The sequence below is a fragment of the Onychostruthus taczanowskii genome, unplaced genomic scaffold, assembly GCF_017590055.1.
Source record: "Onychostruthus taczanowskii isolate IOZ18803 unplaced genomic scaffold, ASM1759005v1 scaffold285, whole genome shotgun sequence".
NCBI lineage: Eukaryota > Metazoa > Chordata > Aves > Passeriformes > Passeridae > Onychostruthus > Onychostruthus taczanowskii.
Genome location: NW_024500184.1, coordinates 87875 through 107749, shown reverse-complemented (window position 1 = coordinate 107749; position 19875 = coordinate 87875). Strand labels below are relative to the sequence as shown.

Genomic DNA, 19875 nt, shown 5'->3' with positions numbered 1-19875 from the left:
TGACACTGAAATACCTCAATGCTCAGTCTTAAAGCTTCTTATTCAGAAGAACCTTTTCACCATATGAAAAGTGTCTCCTGGTGAAAACATGAAAAGCTTTGCCCTGACAATCTAGTGCCTTGCAGCGACAAAAAACATGAGCTGATCTAGAAGCTGTAATACTGACAGAGCGAATAATTTTGTAGCTTGGGCAGGTATTACAGTAACATCTTTGCCAATCCATCTGCTGCCCCAGTATTTCACTGCCCCAGCAGCTCTTATAACACAGTCATGGTCGAAGAAGTAAAGTAAACAACATCACTACTCATCCATCAGTTTATTCTGTACACGAAGATCTCCTCTGCCTGCAAACACCAAAGTTTGCATTATTGTTATGTATTCCTTCCAATGTTACACACATTCTTAAGTAAACCTTGGAGAATGCTAAGGGGAAGAGCAACAGAAAAAAACCCTCCACTAAATTTAAGTACATGTCTTTCACAATTAAATTCAGTCTGTAATGTTGCTGTTAGCCTTATATATAAGAAGCACTCTAAAGCTGAACACACAACAAATTTAACTATTCAAAATGAGTCTCTGTAAAGAACTGCAGAAAACTTTCATAGTGATATGAAAGAAGGTGAAAGGGCTCTGAGAATGATATATGCTGACTGGTGCCTACATCAACAGATTAAGATACAAGCACACATCTCTACAGCTTCTTCAGCACACTTTATCAGGATTAAAACAAAGACTCTGACTAGGGGTAGATGCCATTGGACACCAAAAGAGACAAGAGCACGAGGTAAATTCTAATGACTCATTAAAGGTCAGGGCAAAACATTATAACCTGAAGTACACATAAAACACATCCATTAATAACATAAAAAGTTCAATTCATGAGATTTGCAGAGGATATCTTGTTCTCTATATAATCAGAAAAATCCTGATTAAACTACCTCTTAGTGAAAGAACACTAGACAAACCACCCAGGTATTATGCACATTGCAAGTCGACTGTAACTGAAACTTGAAAATAAAAACACCTTCCCCTTCTAACACATCTTTCACAGAGCCCTTCTGTACTGTTGCAACATTAATTCCTACTTCTACCAACTGTGCCACTCTGTCTTACCAAATTTTTGTGTAGTAAATGTGAAATCAGGACCCGTCCTGCTTCCATTATCTGTGGATGCCATCATCCGCACAGTATACAGTGTGTCACTCGTTAGAGAGGAAAGGGTGTACTCTGTCTTGGAAGGATCCACTGTCACAACTAAAGAGAAGAAGAAATTTATACTAGCTTTCTACAAACAACAAACAGACTGCATCTCCACAAAACCAGCAACATTAAGACATCAAGACTTCATATGTGAAAGATAGTTTTAACGGAACATGTAGCAGATGGAAAATACAACAGTCAAAGACTACAAACTTGTACAAGAAATACTGAGATTCATTTGTTTCTGTCTAGGTGTCTGAATTTAGTCTCCCTCTGTAATTAATTTCCTGTGAATTTTTTTTCCCCAGAATGCATCTACAAACTAAAACAGTAGTATAACTGAGGCTTAAAGTCTGTATTTGGCTTACTAGACATAGTCCTAATGAGGAACTGCTAGTACTGACTAGATAAAAAAAATCAAGGTAAGGAATAGTAAGACATAGGTATGTGTAAGTACCTGGCCCTTCCAATTTAAGCAAAACTAAAAATTAAAATTTTGATAGTGCCAGGTGCCTGTAGTATGCCTGCAGGTCATACATATTACTGAAAACTAAGATGCACGTCAAACAAGATGATTTACATCAGTAATATACTGATCTACAGCTCCAGAAGGATTAAAAAACTCCTCCCCACTTCCTTTTCTTAAGGTTTTATCATAGTTAAATGCAGTCAACTCCTTTTGTATCTTGAATGGTCTGCCATCATCTTGATATACCATCATTTCATTCTGTATGGTTAGCAATATGGGAGGACAATATTCACAGATCAGCTTTCAGAAACTAAACTCAGTACCCTGCTATGCACAGACTGAATGCTCTGAATTCTTTACTAGGGATTTTCTGTTCTGTATGGAGAAGAATTATGGCTCAGACACCTGCTTTACATTCTCAGAACAGATTGTCAGCTATAACTGATTCTGCATATTTTTTCAGGAACAAATATTAGGAAGGAGACAGATGAAACACTTCAATGCCCCAAAACACTTTTCAAACAAGGTTTTCTAGTACCTGTTTCATTTCCATCAATAGTTTTGTAAAGTATAGTGTAATTTCGGATAAATCCATTTTGTTCCTCAACTGTGAGATGGTTCCACGTCAAAACAGCTTCAGCTTTGCCTACTTTTTTTGTCTGAACAGTAGGTCCTTTTGAAGGACCTGTAATGGGAGAAGAAGATTAGTTTCTGCTTGGCAACCTTGCATTCACAGAAACAACATACTAACAAGCACTGAACTGTAACAGCATAAAAGCTTCAATAGAATAGTTTGACTAACTCCTCTAGAAAACACTGTTTCAAATAACATAAAAACTATAAAGATGTTTTAAAAAAGAAACACTCAAATACATATGAAAAGAAAAATCAGCATGTTGTGGGAAACCTTCAAATGAAGTAAAGTCTTGATTGTACACTTGAAATTTAAAATAGACCAGCATATAAATATTGCCATTATAAATAATAAATATTATATATATATATCAAATATATCATTAGAATAACAAATTCATGTCTAATTATCTGATCAAGGTTAGAAAAACAAAGAGCCAGCCATAGTCAACCATCTGTCTAGCTCCCAAACACTAAAAAAGCAGAATGGATGATAACAGATGGGAAAAGATCAATGATGTCACCTGACTTTCAAGTACTAAACCATTTTTCATTACACAGTCCACATTAAAGCAAAGATTTCTTCATTTTTTGTCAAAAATGGTCAGTGTATGTGCTTCACGGTGGTAATTTTATACTTACGATCTTGCTTGAGATAAGCCTTCACAGACTGTCCACTTCCCTGACCATCAGCATACAGAGGGTACACAGTTATCAAGTAACACTTGAAAGGCTTTATACCTAATATAAGGAATAAAAAAAATATATATACCTAATAAAAGGAATTTAAAAGGTGGTGCTTCACAGACAGTCCAATTCCTCACTATTCCTCTCATTTACTTCAGATACATGCTTCTGAGTTTTTGCTGTTTAACTAGGACCACTGTCTAACTAGGATTTGTACCTAATGCAGCTGAGTATTTTCTAGAGCTCATTGATACACTTCTCCAAAATATTAATTAAAGGAACAATATAATGGTTCACATTCAAATGTAAAATTTAAAAAGTAGACTTTAGAGAAGTCAGGGGTTTTTTAAAAATTTATTTTAAATAGAAAGCCTTTATTTATTTGTAGTATTAAGTCCCCAAATTATTAATTTCAGATGCTGATCATAATCTCAAAAGAATAAAGCTGATCAAGTTTCACTGTTTGAATTGAGTAATCAAAGAATTTTATTTTAAAAGAACTCAGCCTTTTCATTATTTTAATGGTTTCCAAGAATGACAGTACTGAAGCCAAAATGGAGATAAACCCCTTGTTACATTATATAAATTTCAAAATTCAAGATCAGATACAGCTGTATATTTGACAAACACATTCAAATACTTCCATACACTCTGAATAAACTAATTGAAACCCTCAGCATTAAACCCCTGTTCTACCATAAAATTCTAATCACTGTGAGAATGTTTCTCATCTTCTGAACACTAAGCAGGTTTTTAGAGTGTCCTACAAACCATATATAGATTTAGGAGCTAAATACCTTTTAAGTCAATTCCTTGAACATCTCCTAGTGCAATCTGCCATTCTATGATGCAGTCTGAGCTGCTGGACACCAGACACCATTCGATCACATATTTAAGAACATAACTGTTAGGAGCAGTCCACCCTACCCACAACTTGTCATCTTTAGGTAATGTTCTAAGATTCTTCACAGGAGCTGTAATGAAAGAAAAAAGTAATCAATACTGACAGTTCTTTCATGATAGGAGCTGTTCTGGTTGATACTTTTGGGTAATGGTAGCAATTTGACAGAATCAAAATAAACGTAGATGCTATTTTCTGAAATTTGGAGATTTACACATGGATATTTTTATCAGAGATCCAAAAGCAGTATCAGACTATTTAAAAACTGGAAGTTAGACTCAAATCTCTATTCTCACAGACACTATGTTTCTTTCTTCCAAAAATCCACTTTACTTCAAGAGAGAAATCAGACTTTAGAATGGGAATATACAAGAGTATCAAACAGTTACACTTAAGTACCTTACTAAGTACTTATACTTTATGTATAGTGTGTATATATAGAAGTAAATAGTATATATAATGTCCAGCCCAGAGCTGGATAAACACATCCTATGATGGGGCAGCAAGTGGCTCATAGGTCAGACACAAAGGGTTAGAGTGAATGCATCAGACTGCGGACCTGGGACCTGTTCCAGGGACTTCACTGGGGCATTCCTCAGGGCTCCATCATCAGCCCTGTGGCCTGACAATGACTTAGACTCAGGAGTGGAAGGGACACTAAGCAAGTTCCCAGATGACAGAAATGTGGGAGGAACTGCTGACTCCCTCGAAGGCAGGGAGGCCCTGCAGAAAGACCTTGACAAAGTAGAAGGCTAGGCAATAATCAACCATACAGAGTTCAACAAGTGCTGGTGTCAGATTCTGCACCTGGGATGGGGCAGCCCTGGATGTACAGACAGACTGGGGAATGAGAGGCTGGGCAGCAGTGCCATGGAAAGGGCCCTGGGCTTCTGGTCCATGGCAAGGTGAACATGAGCCAGCAGTGCCCTGGTAGCCAGGAGGGCCAAGCGTGTCCTGGGGGCATCAGGGACAGCATGGCCAGCCGGGCAAGGGAGGGGATTGTCCTGCTCTGCTCTGAGCTGGGGCGGCCTGACCTCCAGTGCTGGGGGCACTTCTGGGTGCCACAGTATAATCAAGTTATTAAACTATTAGAGAGCATCCAAAGGAGGGCAACAAAGATGGAGAAGGGCCTTGAGGGGAAGCCATAGGAGCAACAGCTGAGGTCACTTGGTCTGTTCAGCCTGGAGGACACTGAGAGGACACCTCATTGCAGTTACAACCTCCCCGTGAAGGAAAGAGGAGGGGCAGGCCCTGATCTCTTCTCTGAGTGCCCAGTGACAGGATCCAAGGGAATGGCTTGAAGTTGTGTCAGAGGAGGTTTAGGCTGGATAAGGTTCTTCACCCAGAGGGTGGCTGGGCACTGGAACAGGCTCCCCAGGGAAGTGGTCACATCACCAACACTGAGAGTTCAGGTAGTGTTTGACACAGTAGGACAATGGTCTTAGGTACACAGTGTGACTCTTGGGGTGACCTGTGCAGGGTCAGGAGTTGGACTTGGAGATACCTGTGCATCCCTCCCAACTTAGCTTATTCTGTAATACATATTATACGCTTATATACCATATATGTATACCTTACTAAGTACCTCCTCCTGGCTGCAATAAAACTTTGTTAGAATTTACACCCTTAACTAATTCATCTAATAGCTTTAGAACCAGTATCTCTCCCTTGGGGTCTACCTGCACCTATCCATATACCTATTCTTTTGCTTCCTATCCTGGTAGCATTTGGATTGTCTAAGAAAAGGCTGGAAAGTAGGATAAACCAGCCTGTCCTTATTATTAGTGCATAATGAATAGAACAAAAAAAAAAAATAGGTACATGAACAGTATGGAAATAGTGGAAGCAGATGACAAGACAACCAGGTAAGACACTGAAAATGTAGGAGAATAAGACTGGGACAAACAAGGAAAGAAGTGGGAGGAAGATCAAGAAATTAAAGGAGGAACAATGGCAGAATGGTATATATGTAAGTATATATCAACCCTTTTTTTTTTTTTTAAGAAAGGGACAAAAATGCCTGCTATGCTAAGAAAAGAAACAACAAGGAATATAGTACACAGAAGTTCTAAGAATCAAAAACCAGCAGATCAACACACAGTTTCAAATGACACTGTGAGTATACAAATCCACACGTTCCCTGGCACATATACAGTATATACAATGGCAGTATATACAAATGGCATGAGACCATACATAATTCAGTAATACTTTAATTATGTGCCCATGTAAAAGGTATTATGTGACAACACTGAAGATTTCTTGTAAAAAGGGCCATGCAGATTTACTTGACAGAGCCATTACTAGGACACCCACCTTTTGAATTACTTGCTGGGATAAGTAAAACTGATGGAGGAGAAGCCCCAACACTGTTACGGGCAATCAGAGTCACTTCGTAAGTTCCTTCCCGCAGCTGTAAGGTGTGGTTGGTGCTGGTAACATTGCATTTCTTCACTGGACTGGAAAGAGACGATTTATCTCTGACAGTCAATTCATATTGCAAGATTACTCCATTGGCTTCAAATGGCTTCAGTGCCTGTCAGAAACACATCTTTGATTAAGTTGATAGTTAACAAATGTGATGTAACCTTTACTGTCCTTATGGTACAATTAAAAAATATGAGAACAAAGCAAGTTCCATAGATTAAACACCTGTACATTTAAGAAAAACATAAATAATCTGTGCACATTTGTTGCAATAAGGATCGCAACGCACATATTTCTATAAAACAATCACTTTCAAAGCCTATTTCTTCTTTAAATACTCTTTTTCTTTGATCATACCTAGTGATTTAATAAAAGCTATTCTGTAAGGATTGCAAAAGTTGATAAAACCTCCGTTTTACGTGACTTTACAACACAATTACATAAAAGGAATCTCACCTTTGGTTGTGTTAATATGACAAATATGACACAGTTCATGGACCATAAGAAAGCAGGGTTTGGGGAGTGACCATAATTACATTCCCCTTCTCAGCTGGACTAATCATCCAGCTGGACACAGCAGCCTTACTGCACACAAATGCACAGAGCTGTTTTTAATAATCTTGGCCTCTGCAGTATCTCAAGGCTTAATGGATTTTGCAGCTGGGGTATCACTGTCCAGACAGTGTTGCCGCGTTTTAGGTTACAGCAGGACACATGACATGAAGCTATGCTTTGTTCGAGTGGCAGTTCCAAATCCACAGGACAACAAATGAGGAATATGAGTATATTCTGGGTATTTTAGGTCACAGATGAGTGTCGGTCAAATGATGGCCTTTACATCTGCATATTTCATTTTTCCTAAGTATTACCATAAGAATACTAAAGCCATTTTTCATATTAAAAAACCCTATACTATCCCAGTCATCTCTCAAGGCTATTGGGTAGATTTTTCCACTTAAAACCTCCTGTTTTTAAAAGAATTCTCCATTTTTTCAATTTGCTTTACCTTCCATACTAGATGCACAGTCCAGAAAGCTGGTGAGTGAGATGTATCAATGATCCTCCATATGGGTGGTCCTTTAGATGGCACTGATGAAACAAACAATGCTTGTGAGTAGAATAATTTTTATTTAATCTGTTTGAATTCATCCTTGTATTATCACTATATGCTTGCTTTCTTTAAAAAATTAAAAGCATATTAAAAAGCATTTCTTGCTTTCTCAATGAAAATAATATTGGCATATTAAGTGGAACACTTCCTGAAGAGATGAGCAAGACACCAGTTCTGCTTTAAGTGTACAGTATCAAAAGAAGGACGAGTCACAATGGTGGGCATCTGCAAGATTAGACTAAAGGTGACAATGCTGAGTGAGGCATGGTCACACCTACACTGTGCAGCCTGCATCCAGAGGCACAGCCCTGCACATCTGCACCCTGCAAACCTTGCTGGTCTGCAACCAACACTGCTCCTACCCCTCAATATCAAGTTACCTGAAAAAAGGAAAGTGCACAAGAGTTAACAAGGAGACAAATTTCTCCTGGCAGTAAGACTTTCATTCTAAAAGCATAACAGAACTGCAGTACTTTTGTACAATACTACAGTACGTTTTGGCATCTGTACTATGAAAAGGTGGTACTCCCACAACAAATTCCACTTCAAAGTAAAACGAACCAACCAATACTACACTGCACACAGCAATAAGAAGTGGCCAATCTTTTGTGAAGGTCTTAGTCCCAAGAGAAAGTTTGTCTCAAAATGAATTACATCTTTAATCTTTTAAGACTATTTTTTCTCAGAATTCTTTCATAGCATTTAGTGTATTATGAGGTTTTGGCTTTTAACCTCAAACACCCCTCAGTACCAAGTGTACAGCATGCATCTCATCTTTTATGCTTCACACTGTGAGAGATAACTACAAATTGAGGCAAAGGGAGCCCTTTTACTCATTTGAGAATCCAAATTTGATTCACATTAAAGAGAAGCAATTGCACATCTTGCCTAATAGAGATAATGAATCTAACATGACCTGCCTGATGTTCATTTGCTACTGTAAAACTTTTGTTCTGAGGCTAAAGTAAAACATGGGTACTTAATCAATATTAGCAGTATTTTTGCAAAGCCAGTCACCACAGCAGAACAGCAATGCACTCTAAATAGGCAGGCAGTCCTGAAATCATCATTGCTCAGCCTGAGATAGGAAACACAGAAAATGAAGTCATACTATCATAAGAAGTTGAAAAGCAGAGACTAGAATATTGACATTTTACAGTATCTCCTCAGAGAAAGTAAATTTTGCAGGGGACTGAAGCAATGCAATCATGGATATAAATTCCACTTATTTTAAACTAAAATAATCCCTCTTATTTCTTATCTAAGATGACAAATGAACTCAATCAGGATAAAAAAAAGAAGGATTTACAATCTGTTTTAATAATGGAACTTTTATTGGTTTAACTTGATGTGCACTGAAATGCTGCAGTGAACAGACTGCTCAGAAAAGACACACCTTGGAAGATTCTATGGGACATATAGCGTATTACAGAAGCAAGATTATAAAGGTGCAAGTAGGAAAATCTAAAGTATATTTAAAAACCAGAAAAATACCAATCAGCTTGACACTGAAGCTAAATAGCAATTACAAATTACTTATAGCAATTGGATATAAGAATAGATTCCCTACTGAGTATTAGGTACACAACACTGGTTCTCTATGGGGTAGCATCAGCACAAGCCAGAAACAAAGCCAACCTTGCAGGCTACCGAAGTGGAAAAGAAATGAAAATGAATACTTTGTTGAAACTTAAAAGATGTTATTTGGATGCTTTAGTGCATAAGAGGCTAGCTACACTTACCACATGCACATTATTTTATATTATTGCTTTATTAAGTTTGTGAAGAAATCTATGCATCCTGTATGATCTTCTGTTTCTCAGTCATCATAGGTGATGATCGTTCACCTATGGCTTTTACTAGCCTCCTAAACATCAAGTTGTTCACAAACTAAGGCAGTTGGTGCCTTAAGAAAACATTTTCTAAGTAGGATAACTTCTGTTACAGAGAATAACCTTCAGAATAAAAAACCAAGCATAAAGCCTAGATTTCTTCCAGAAGACATTGAGAATACAGTTTTCTGTGGAGACGGCTCTTCTCCCCTGCTGCCGTTCTAGCTTTTTTCAGGGAGTTCCTCCACACTAGCTTAACAGGAAGCTGGTCTTAGGCTCCTTGGAATGCATGGATCAAGTCAGTGCTGAAAGTAACTCAGGAGAGCTTTGTTGCTTATACAAGCAAGCAGCTCAGGCACGGATACACCATTTCAGCTGGCCATTGCCAAATTGCAAAGCACTCACACTTGAGAAGTCAGTGACCTACTTTTATACACTACTTACAATCTTCAGTGGTAATCCCGGTCTTTTCTTCACTCCAGTCACTCCAGTAGCCCGCTCCATCTTCCTTCATGCAACGAATGGAAAAGACATACTCTGTGTAGGGTCTGAGACCTTGAACACTGAATGAAGTTCTTGGGGAAGCTGTATCTTCAGGAGGAACCTGCAAATGTGACAAAGATTTTAAAAGCAGTGATCAAAGTACTGTAGAGCTGAGTTCTGTGCTACTTCAGCTGTCATCCAAGAAGGCTCCCCACCACACACACACCACAAACAAGCTTTCCTTCCCTCTCATTTCCAAAAACTACAGTTCTCAAACATTGGTCAGAGTTGTGTCTTTACCAGATATAAGAACATACATACACTAGAACAGTTAGGCAGCTACCTCAGGACAATCTCATTATCTTTTTTTTTGAAAATTAGCTTACATCTCTCTCCTTCCTTTCCACATAATTCTGCTGCTTACTGATCTGTAATACCCTGCCTCACAATTCAGAACTCTGCTAGGTGACCTGCTTGATTATTGATTGCAAAATTATTGGTTACTAGAAGTTAAAAGTCCAGGATCATTGCTTCCACTGATCCAGAACAGTACTTCTTGGGTGAAACTGAAAATAGATTTACAGTAGTTTATAGTTTTGTTAATAAATTATTTTCATAAACTCTTTTATCTTAGGTGAGCAACCAAATGCCAGAAAAGTCTTCTTAGTATGTATGTAGGGAAGCAGGGTGGAGTAGATAATGGACACAAGCAGATAACAAGTAGGTAACTGACTCTTCACATTATTCCACTTATAACTAAGGGCTTTTTACAATGAGGACCCCTGCAAGGAATGACTACAGATTAAACACAAATGCAGGACACTTAAGAGGTTAATCCTGAGGGTAAAGAATTATCAAAATAGTCCAATTTTAACACAGCTAAGCAAGTTCAGCTGACTTAAAAGCTACTATTTCATTTGTTCTGTGCATATATTAAAAGAGCAAGGCAAGTTAGAAGAACTTGTCCTACTGTCCTATCAGGACAACATAGACACGATCCTGGACTTGCAGACTAGATTGTGCAGGCCAGTGCTTTTTAAAACATCATTACAGGTGACCTTAATAAATAGTTTCTGCATCTAAAGCCACATTAGTTACAAGGAGCTGTGTTAGGCTACCTGCTCCAAACAGAGTATTTTGGTAAAATCAAAAGCAGTCTTCCAAGAACTCAAAGAATTCAGAACACATTTGGGCCTCTGCTGGAGAATGTCCCACTACTGCTCTGAGAGAAGGCTTAAAGTAAGGAAAAACTGAGGAGCTATTAAAAATATGTTGACAGATTGATGTATAAAGAAAAAAAAACCCCACAGCTCTTGATGACTGGAACATATAGTATGTTACAGGTAGGGCTTATCCTTACACTTTTCCCGTTCTTCACTGCCTCACACTTGAGGCATGTATACAGGACAGGATTCAAGGTGTGGCTTCACCAGTCACAAATAAAGGTAATCAAATCACTGGTCCTGCTGGCCACACTACTGTTGATCCAGGCCAGGATGTCACTGGACTTCTTGGCCACCTGGGCACACCCTGGCTTATGTTCAGCTGCTGTCAGCAGCACTGCCAGGTCCTTTTCCACTGGGCAGCTTTCCAGCCACTCTGACCCCGCCTGTGGCCCTGCCTGGACCTTTTGCAGCCCAGCTGCAGGTAGACTAAGTTCTAAAAAGCTTTTCAGCATGATACAGTATTTATCCAAGTTTTCAATGACATTTAGATCACTCATTTTGCACACGCATGGGAAGATGAAAATTCATTAATGTTCTATACATTGCGCAAAATAAATTTTAAAATAAACATACTGCACTGTGACAGAGAGGACAGCAGAAAAGTCCACGAAGATATGAAAAGGTCCCCATACTCAGACTGTGCCAAAAAATACCTAAATCACAGCCTCCATGAACAGGCCACATAAACTTCCTTGGGTGGCCATGTAAGACATAATGAAATGAAACTGAATGCTCTGAAGTGTAACAGGGGGAACTCCAGTTTGACAGATGGCTGGATTACAGCAGAATCATGGCAAGGGACATTAGCAGCATTACCTCCATCCAGTTTGTGTCGCCAACAATTTTGTAGCGAATATTGAATTTCAGTGTCATCACAGCATATGAAATCCAATTCTCCCAGCAAAGCTGCAGAACAGTAGGTAGTAGTCCTGAGGTGATTGATACATTCTGTGGAGACAGTGGCTTAACTAAAAGAGAAGAAATTAAAGTTAACTCCACAGCTGTACTTTACCATGCCTTTAGAAGCTGGTATACTATATTGCAGCACTACTATTAAAGTCTTTCAGGACGTGAAATGGCTGCTACTTTACACTATCTTCTGAATAAGACTACTCAACACAAACTTGCTATCTGAATTGTGAAGAAATCTCTCACCATCCCTACCTTTGCCCAGCACAGTTCAAGCTCTAGTCAACAACACTTATGTAGTGATAATTTTTATAGTGAAGAAACATTAACATACTCGTTAAGCAAAACACACAGAAGCAGCAGTTATGTTCCATTAAAGCTTTAAGGGGCATATAGTTACCAATGTCAATGGGATCGACAACAAGATGATCAGATTCAGCCTTCCCAAGTGCATTTGTTGCTTCCACCCAGATCTCCGTATTAACAAAGAACTGAGTATCAGTAATGGTGCAAGAATTGTTTACATCTTTTGGTATACAGTCAGGAAAGATCTCTTCTGGCCTAAATAAAAGAGAAAGAAAAAACAAGAGTCAAAGCAGTAAGTTTGGTTTCTTTAGGGAATATTTTAAAGTAGATGAGAATGAGCAATCAGTTTATCTTGTATGTTTCCCCTCTGCCTTTGTAGCTTTGTAAGCAGAGGAAGGGGAAGAAAAAGTGGGAATGGCTTGTTCAGCCACAAATGCATGATTGCTTTAGAACTGAAACCAAAACAAAATCTCTTGACTTCCAGTCATGTATCTTCAAAAGCACAAGCTAGAGCACTGCAAATAATTTTGTATAAAAACCTGACTTGGCTTAAAAAAGAAAATACGAACAAGAACTGATACAAAATTAATCAAAAGCAATATGGCCAGTAACTAGAATGCATTAAAAAATGCAGTCAGTGCTATTCGCATACCTTTCAAGAGTACAGTTAGAGGTGTAATACATAATTTCTGTTCACCATTGTCGGCTACACTAACACTAGAGAGTTCTAGGGGCATCAGGAAATTTGCAAGGCATTAGCATTTTCTATCCATGCATACTTCTACTACACCTGTTACCAAAACACTTCAGCAGAATGGGGTAGCTGGAAAGCTGTCCACAATCATTCCTATTCTCAGAGCAATGCAACAATCCTGTTCACCCAATTTTAAACTGAGAGGCCATCTAAAAAACTCCTTTTTACGAGAGGCAATCTAAAGAGCTTGGAAAGTAACTTAATTTGCTTTCACAGGAGAAATACTTTGTTGAAGCTTTCATGTTAGGATTAACTCAGAATAGTGTTTGTCCACAGTCCCTGGGAATTGCAGATAATACCTTTACAAATCTCAGTCATTTTATGTTAACTTCTCTACTTAGAATCATAGAATGATTTGGATTGAAATGGACCTTTAAAATTCACATAGTCTGATCCTCCCGCAATGAAGAGAGACATCTTCTGCTTGTTTAGAATGGGATAGAACTGTCAACCCAGACAAGTGAAAGAGTTTGGGTACAGCCCCCTACTATGAGATGTACTGTACTCAATCCACACTAATCATGTATTTGAAAAATGGAAAAATATGAGATTACTGTTACTCCAAAACAAGTTCAGCAACAAAACTTCACGTCTGACTTAGAATTACTTGAATGCCAATTTCTTTAACTCTTCCCTTTCCCCTCATACCAGACAGACAGACAGCAACACTTCAGAAAACTGGACTTACTTACTGGATTCTTCCAAAGAATCAGGAATTTCAAGAACTGCTGGTTTAGCATAAAATATTCTTCAGAATTATTTAGATATTCTATAGAGTGCTACTTACCATCTGTATCTCAACCTGAATAGAAAAATATGAGATTACTGTTACTCCAAAAAGAAGTTCAGCAACAAAACTTCACATCTGACTTAGAATTACTTCTTTAACTCTTCCCTTTCCCCTCACACCAGACAGACAGCAGCACTTCAGAAAACTAGACTTACTTACTGGACTCTTCCAAAGAATCAGAAATTTCAAGGACTGCTGGTTTAGCATAAAATATTCTTCAGAATTATATAGATATTTTATAATGCACTACTTACCATTTGTATTTCAACCTGAACTGAGTATCCAGGAATGTATGCCTTCCAGGGTTCCAGGTACAAGTCATGACATATGTGAATCTTGATACCTGATGTACAATGCAACTTAAGTTCTTGGGCTTCTCTGGAGCCACTGTACAGAAAGAGTTAGCAACAATTAGTCTACACACACATTCTAATCCAGCAGGAATCCTTTTAAGCATCCCACTAGAATGATTTCTGTGAACATCAGAAGTATTTAATTAATTCTTCTCTAATGGATGTGGCAAAAAGTGCTGGATACCATGCTGCAATCAAAGTAAAGAAGCTTAAACAGCTGCTTTGACAAACAGTAGGTTGTATAAGGATTAAGCACCTGCTAGTAAGGAACAACAAAGGCTTTTCATTCTGAGGCAGAAAACCTTGAATTAACCATTTCTCATCTAAATATATTTTAGTTCAAACAGAAAAAAAATAAATTAATAACCACTACTGGATTGGCACATAGTGACTTTGCCAGTCTATAAGCAATTTGATAGGTCTGTTCTCCCCCAGCTGAGGTATGTAAGAAGCTTGAGCTGCAAACCCATGCAAGAAAGCTTAGAGACCTTCATCCATGCACTGTAGCGTGTAAGGAGCATCTTCAGAATGCAGCAAAACTATTTTCTTTCCCTCTTAAACTCAAATTATAACACATGAGTTTCTACCTCCTATATTATCACTATTTACAACAGTATAATGTACTTGGAGAATTTTATTTGCTTTCAAGCAGAGTGCTAGTTTCAATAGAACAACCTTATGAACCTTATTGCTTTCTTAATGAATAATTGTATTTTTCTCAAACCTGTTGCTAGTCTCATGATTTAGTTTTCTTTAATTGTATCAAAACACAATAGCTTTAAATAAAAATATGCATGTCAACACTTGTAACATGAATTACAAACGTGGAATGTCATCTGCACTGTCATTACATTTATAATCTTAGAATAATTTATCTATCCTCACCTTTCCATGTATTCTACCTTTAAAAAATACTTTTTATTTTACCTTTTCTGGTACAATATTTACTCCTCAGAAATTAAAATGGAAAACATCACTTTTTTGTGACAGCATTTTTTAAGTCATGCTAGAAGCATATAATTTTAAATTGTGAACTCAAGCAGGCCTTTTGCATGCAGACCATTCACAAGTGCAGTACCTTTTACTGTCACTAGGAGACAACATAATTCATCAGCCATATCATGATATTTAGGACACTACAACACTTGTCCTGTTAGCAGGACACCAAGTAATTAAGAAGTTGTATTTATTCATGTGACTTTCTCAAGACAGTCTTGTCTAAAAGCACTTGGTCTGAACCATGCAAATGCTATCATTCTAGAATAAATAAAGTTGATAAGTAGTTAAATGTATTTTCTTTGGTATAGAGGCAAAGGCATCCAAATAATATGTTCCATCCTTAATGCAACTCAGGTTAGCCTTAGTGATACAGATGCACTAAATGTTTCTCAGTCCATTAATGAAGAAAATATTTTCAGAATGTTAGTATGAAACCAGGACATGTCACCTAAAAGTACTTCCTCCAACTCTGATATAGAATCAAGAAGAAGGAAAAGTTAATTTCCTACATCCTATTTCAGTTAAATCCACATCTTTATTCTGCAATTCAAATCTGCCGCTTTGTGTTGTTCCATTTTTTTAGTATTTCAACACTGACATATTCCAGAGTATTTTCTACTTTTTAGAAAACTTTCTTCAGTGCATATTGAGCAGCTGTGGTGGCATTTTGACAATATTTTTACTCAATTATCCAGGAACTGAGGGAATAAAAATAAAGTGCCTAAAGATATGCACACTTTCTATTTTTTGCATTTTCCCATTTCTCTGAAACAATTTTGTTAACACCAGATAAAATGGAAAAAAATGGTACTCACAGCCTACTGTAACTGTAATTCCATAAATGTTCTGTTCAATCTGTCCATCTGCTAAAATGTTGCATGTCAGAGGAGTAGCTAGTGAAGAAGTGTCATTGAATGTGACACTGGAAACTGTTCTGTTTATTTCACGATACTGTTCTTTAGGTACCAGTCTATTTTTAATCTTCCAGATAATCTGACTGGCATAGATATTGCCAAAGTCAAGACAACTCTCATTCAGAATGCATAATGCTGTGAAATTGGAACCAAGGGCCAGTACAGGTGACTCCGGGATGATGTGACCACATGACTGCACAAGTCCACCTGAAGCTAAAAGGAAAACAAATTTCACATTTATTGAGAACTACAAAACATTCCCTAACCAATACTGCTGATACATCACTAGTGCAATGTTAAAAACACTACATTTGTCTAAGCCGCAAGTAGTTACCTCACAATAATAAAACTGAAATGCATTAGTAAACCAATATGAAGATTTAAGGGCAGAAACCAGCGTAGTGCTCTTCATGCTTTGCAAAAGCATTTCACCAAGCTAGGAAAGCTCTATTAATAAATAGAGGCACATAGAGAGAGGAGAGTCAAGGGTTGCGTGTTTATATCTTTTAAAGAAGGAAGTTGTTATACTTGAGGTTACTCTTTTAATGAAAAAGTATTTTCTATTAAGAAAGTTACCATAGGAAAATGGGGTAAATTTGCTCCTGTGTAGTGGCGAACTAGCGTTAGAAGACTAGGTGTGTCTACCTTCACACACCTTACTTTCTGTCCCCATCCAACAAATACCTAGACAAAAAGCAAGCAGCTGCTTCAAACATTCGATGTAACTAGTTCCATATCCTCTTGTATTTGAGACACAGAACTCTTACCGTCAGGAGAACAAATATTCAACATCAGACAGAAGCCACAGGCCACCCAGTTCCACCTAGAAAACATGCTGCACAGAATTTCTGTAACAAGAGAAAGATATTTATTTTTAAATTTAAACTATTACTCTTTACTTTAGATCAATGTCAAAATCAGATTTGTATTTGCTCAAAGATAATTTCCCACATACACACATTTATTTTCCTGGAAGTGTTTGTATCTTCTCATGGGCAAATTGTTTCCATTTTCTTCACTGCTAAAACAAAATCAAATGTTTACTTAAAAAACCTAAGGCTGTTTAAAGCTGATGTAATTAAAAGTTTAAGAAATGTATCAGCTTTAGGTTTTCACACTATATATGAAAACAAACTTCACTAGTAACTCTGTAGGAGGTTCCATCAGAACACAGGGTATAACAATGTTGTTCAGGTTTTAAAATATAACCCTATAAATTTGATTATGGTTTTCATACTTACCTAACTTTCAAGGGCACTGATACAAAATCTTCAGACAAGGTTCAGAACAACTCACCGCAAAACCACGTGTCTCATTCACAAGAGTGACTTAAAATACACTCAGGAATTACAGAGCACAATGCTTCCATATTAAGAACTGCTGTCTACCGTAGAAAAAGCACTAACTAAGACTTCAAAACTTTACAAGGGAGCTTGCAATTCCCCAAAAGCTGGAGTAGATTTTATAACACTGCATTTATTTCTGTATTGCAACAGAGCCCACTCGTTCTCAAGTTTTGACACTTCTAGAAAAAACTTTAGAAATACTGAAGCCTTCACACAGTAGCTTCCACCCTCATGGTTAGGAAGCCACTAAGTGTGTTCTGGTTTTCTCAATTTATAGTTTTAAAGCAGCCCTAAACTACCAAAAGCAAGTGACCACTCTATTAAGCATATGAGCTATATTATTTTTAGCTACATTTAGGTATCTTTACAGGAGCAGGTAGATTGGCTTAGTGAAATAAGGCATTAGTTCACAAGCTGATTTCTAGAAGCAGACTTCATGCTATTCTTACATCTATAAACTTAACACAGACTCTTTAGGTTTACTAAGATTTGAAAAGATAGCCTACAGCAACATTGCTTAAGTATTATTTTCCACTAACCTGACAGAGCTTCTTTAGAAACTAGTATTCTGAGCTTTACCCCATAAAAGGAAACTCCCTAAAAATTTTAAGGGAATTCCACATATTCCCTAGTCAGGAAAATTAATAAGCTCCACTCACTATTATCAGAAGTAACTGCAGTTTATCACAGCAAACATCCCTTTGCTTTGATTGCATGTAATTTACTTCATAAAAGTGATAGACACTAGGTATTTCACACATCTGTATATAAGTAAAAGTAGACACACTTAAGCTTGGATCACCCCCAAGCCAGAACCTCATTCCTTACACATCAACACAACTAAGCCATTTTTTCTTTACAAATCAAGATAAACAGTGTAATGTAAAGAAAATCTCTACTCACAGGAACAACTAAATGAAAGCAGATCTCAAACACTTATAGCAGAATCTTTATAGGGTTTGCCAACCTAGATGTCTTTCAGTTACAACTAAAATAAAAGCCATCAGAATCACCCAGCGGTGTCTTTATTTGCTTCTATACTTGTGAGTTCATTACTCAAAGCCCACCAAAACTTCCTATATAGAAACTTTAAACATATAAACATTGCTGATTGAAAGACTTGACAAATATATTAACAAGCATTTGTTTGTCACTGGAAGTTTGTTAGTTCATTTTTTGACTAAGTAACAAGTTGTTGGTCATCAGACTGTAGCTATATGGCATTGAGAAACAAAAAGCTATTAATTTTTTCTATGTTCTGCTTGAGTACGCTCACTGGGCTGGATATAAGAATCACTAAACTGCTTTAAATGCAATGTGTATTTGGATATTTATTACAAGGGTACAGTGAAATAACTACATCAATTGATTCTTGCTTAGTTTGGAAGCACAGTGTCCAACATCTGAAAAATAAGGTTTCTACCCACACATAAATTTCTGAACTTAAAAAAAAAATCCAACCAGTTTAGCAAATCTGTATAAATTTGCATGGTGAATACAACCAAATTCTAAAGAGTATTCTCTTTTAGTTTAAATCACCAAATAATATCAGCCTATAGGTATCTACTTTAATGACTGGACTTGTGCTAACACTTACCAGAACACTGCTTATTAACCAAAGCCTATTGAGCTCTACTACAGATAGACCTTAGGATCTGTTATTTCAAGCAAGATTAATTTAAATTATTTAACTGGAACAATTTGAGTTGCAGAAGATCTGAAATTCATCAGAAGCCTGAGGGCAACTACAAGCTACGTGGAAAGAAGCAGGAGCTCTGCTTCACTGCTAATTGCCAAAAGCTGCAAAACAACAGCAGAAGCACCTTTCACACTGAAGGTGAAAGAATGAAACAGATGTATAAAGGAAAGTTTTTAAAATGTTGTTTAATTTCTCTCCCATTTGCATCATGATTCATGCCACCTGAAAATAACGGCAGGGTCACCTGAGCTATTACAACATTACAAAGTTACTGGCTTTCTTTCGGGTCATTATTTATTAAAGTCAAACAATATTCCCACAAAACTATTCACTTATTTTCACACCAGCAGTTAAGTGTGGCTCAGGTTATTAAAAACATACTGCAACGCAACTGAAAGAATAAATAAATAAAAAGCAATAACCAACTTAATAAGTAAACAGTAATACATAATTATCACACATTTTTGTCCTAAAGTATTATTTATTCACTGGAAATTAAAATTAAATTACTATCTTTTCATATAAAAGCCATTTCTGTATTCAACTGTCTTCCAGACTTGAAAAACAACACTTCAGTTGCTCCAAGCAGATTAATTCACGTGTAAGAGACTGAAGATCAAATCTCTACTACTTTGCCCTCTGGAAAGTTTAGCAATTGTTTCGAGGGAGCAGATAAGCCCTCCACAAACCATACGTTTCAGGAGCTGCAGTCAGCTCCTGAAAGGCAAGAGAATGGAGCTTCATGCTCCTTCACCTGCAAAGGAGAGTTAAGTGGAAAGCCATCCACCTCCAGTATGGGAACCAAGCAGCTGAAACTACAGTGCCAAAGCCGCGAT

At 37.3% G+C, this 19875-nt stretch overlaps 1 protein-coding gene across 3 annotated transcripts in view; it reads right to left on the bottom strand.

Annotated features, from left to right (window-relative positions):
• The window catches only part of IL6ST (interleukin 6 cytokine family signal transducer), a 33119-nt gene that overhangs the window by 9156 nt on the left and 4088 nt on the right, over window positions 1-19875 (bottom strand). The window contains exons 2-14 of one of the 3 annotated variants that reach the window (XM_041408006.1): window positions 16762-16842; window positions 15896-16207; window positions 13983-14115; window positions 13726-13740; window positions 12279-12439; window positions 11786-11937; window positions 9705-9864; window positions 7324-7406; window positions 6207-6426; window positions 3787-3963; window positions 2945-3043; window positions 2208-2354; window positions 1114-1254 (exon numbers count right to left, since the gene is read on the bottom strand). In XM_041408006.1, coding sequence (XP_041263940.1) covers window positions 1114-1254; window positions 2208-2354; window positions 2945-3043; window positions 3787-3963; window positions 6207-6426; window positions 7324-7406; window positions 9705-9864; window positions 11786-11937; window positions 12279-12439; window positions 13726-13740; window positions 13983-14115; window positions 15896-16207; window positions 16762-16828 — 1867 coding nt within the window. In that variant the 5' untranslated portion in view covers window positions 16829-16842. Of the gene's footprint in view, window positions 1-1113; window positions 1255-2207; window positions 2355-2944; window positions 3044-3786; window positions 3964-6206; window positions 6427-7323; window positions 7407-9704; window positions 9865-11785; window positions 11938-12278; window positions 12440-13725; window positions 13741-13982; window positions 14116-15895; window positions 16208-16761; window positions 16846-19875 lie in introns of those variants that run through there. The other 2 variants (XM_041408007.1, XM_041408008.1) reach the window with 2 other exon arrangements.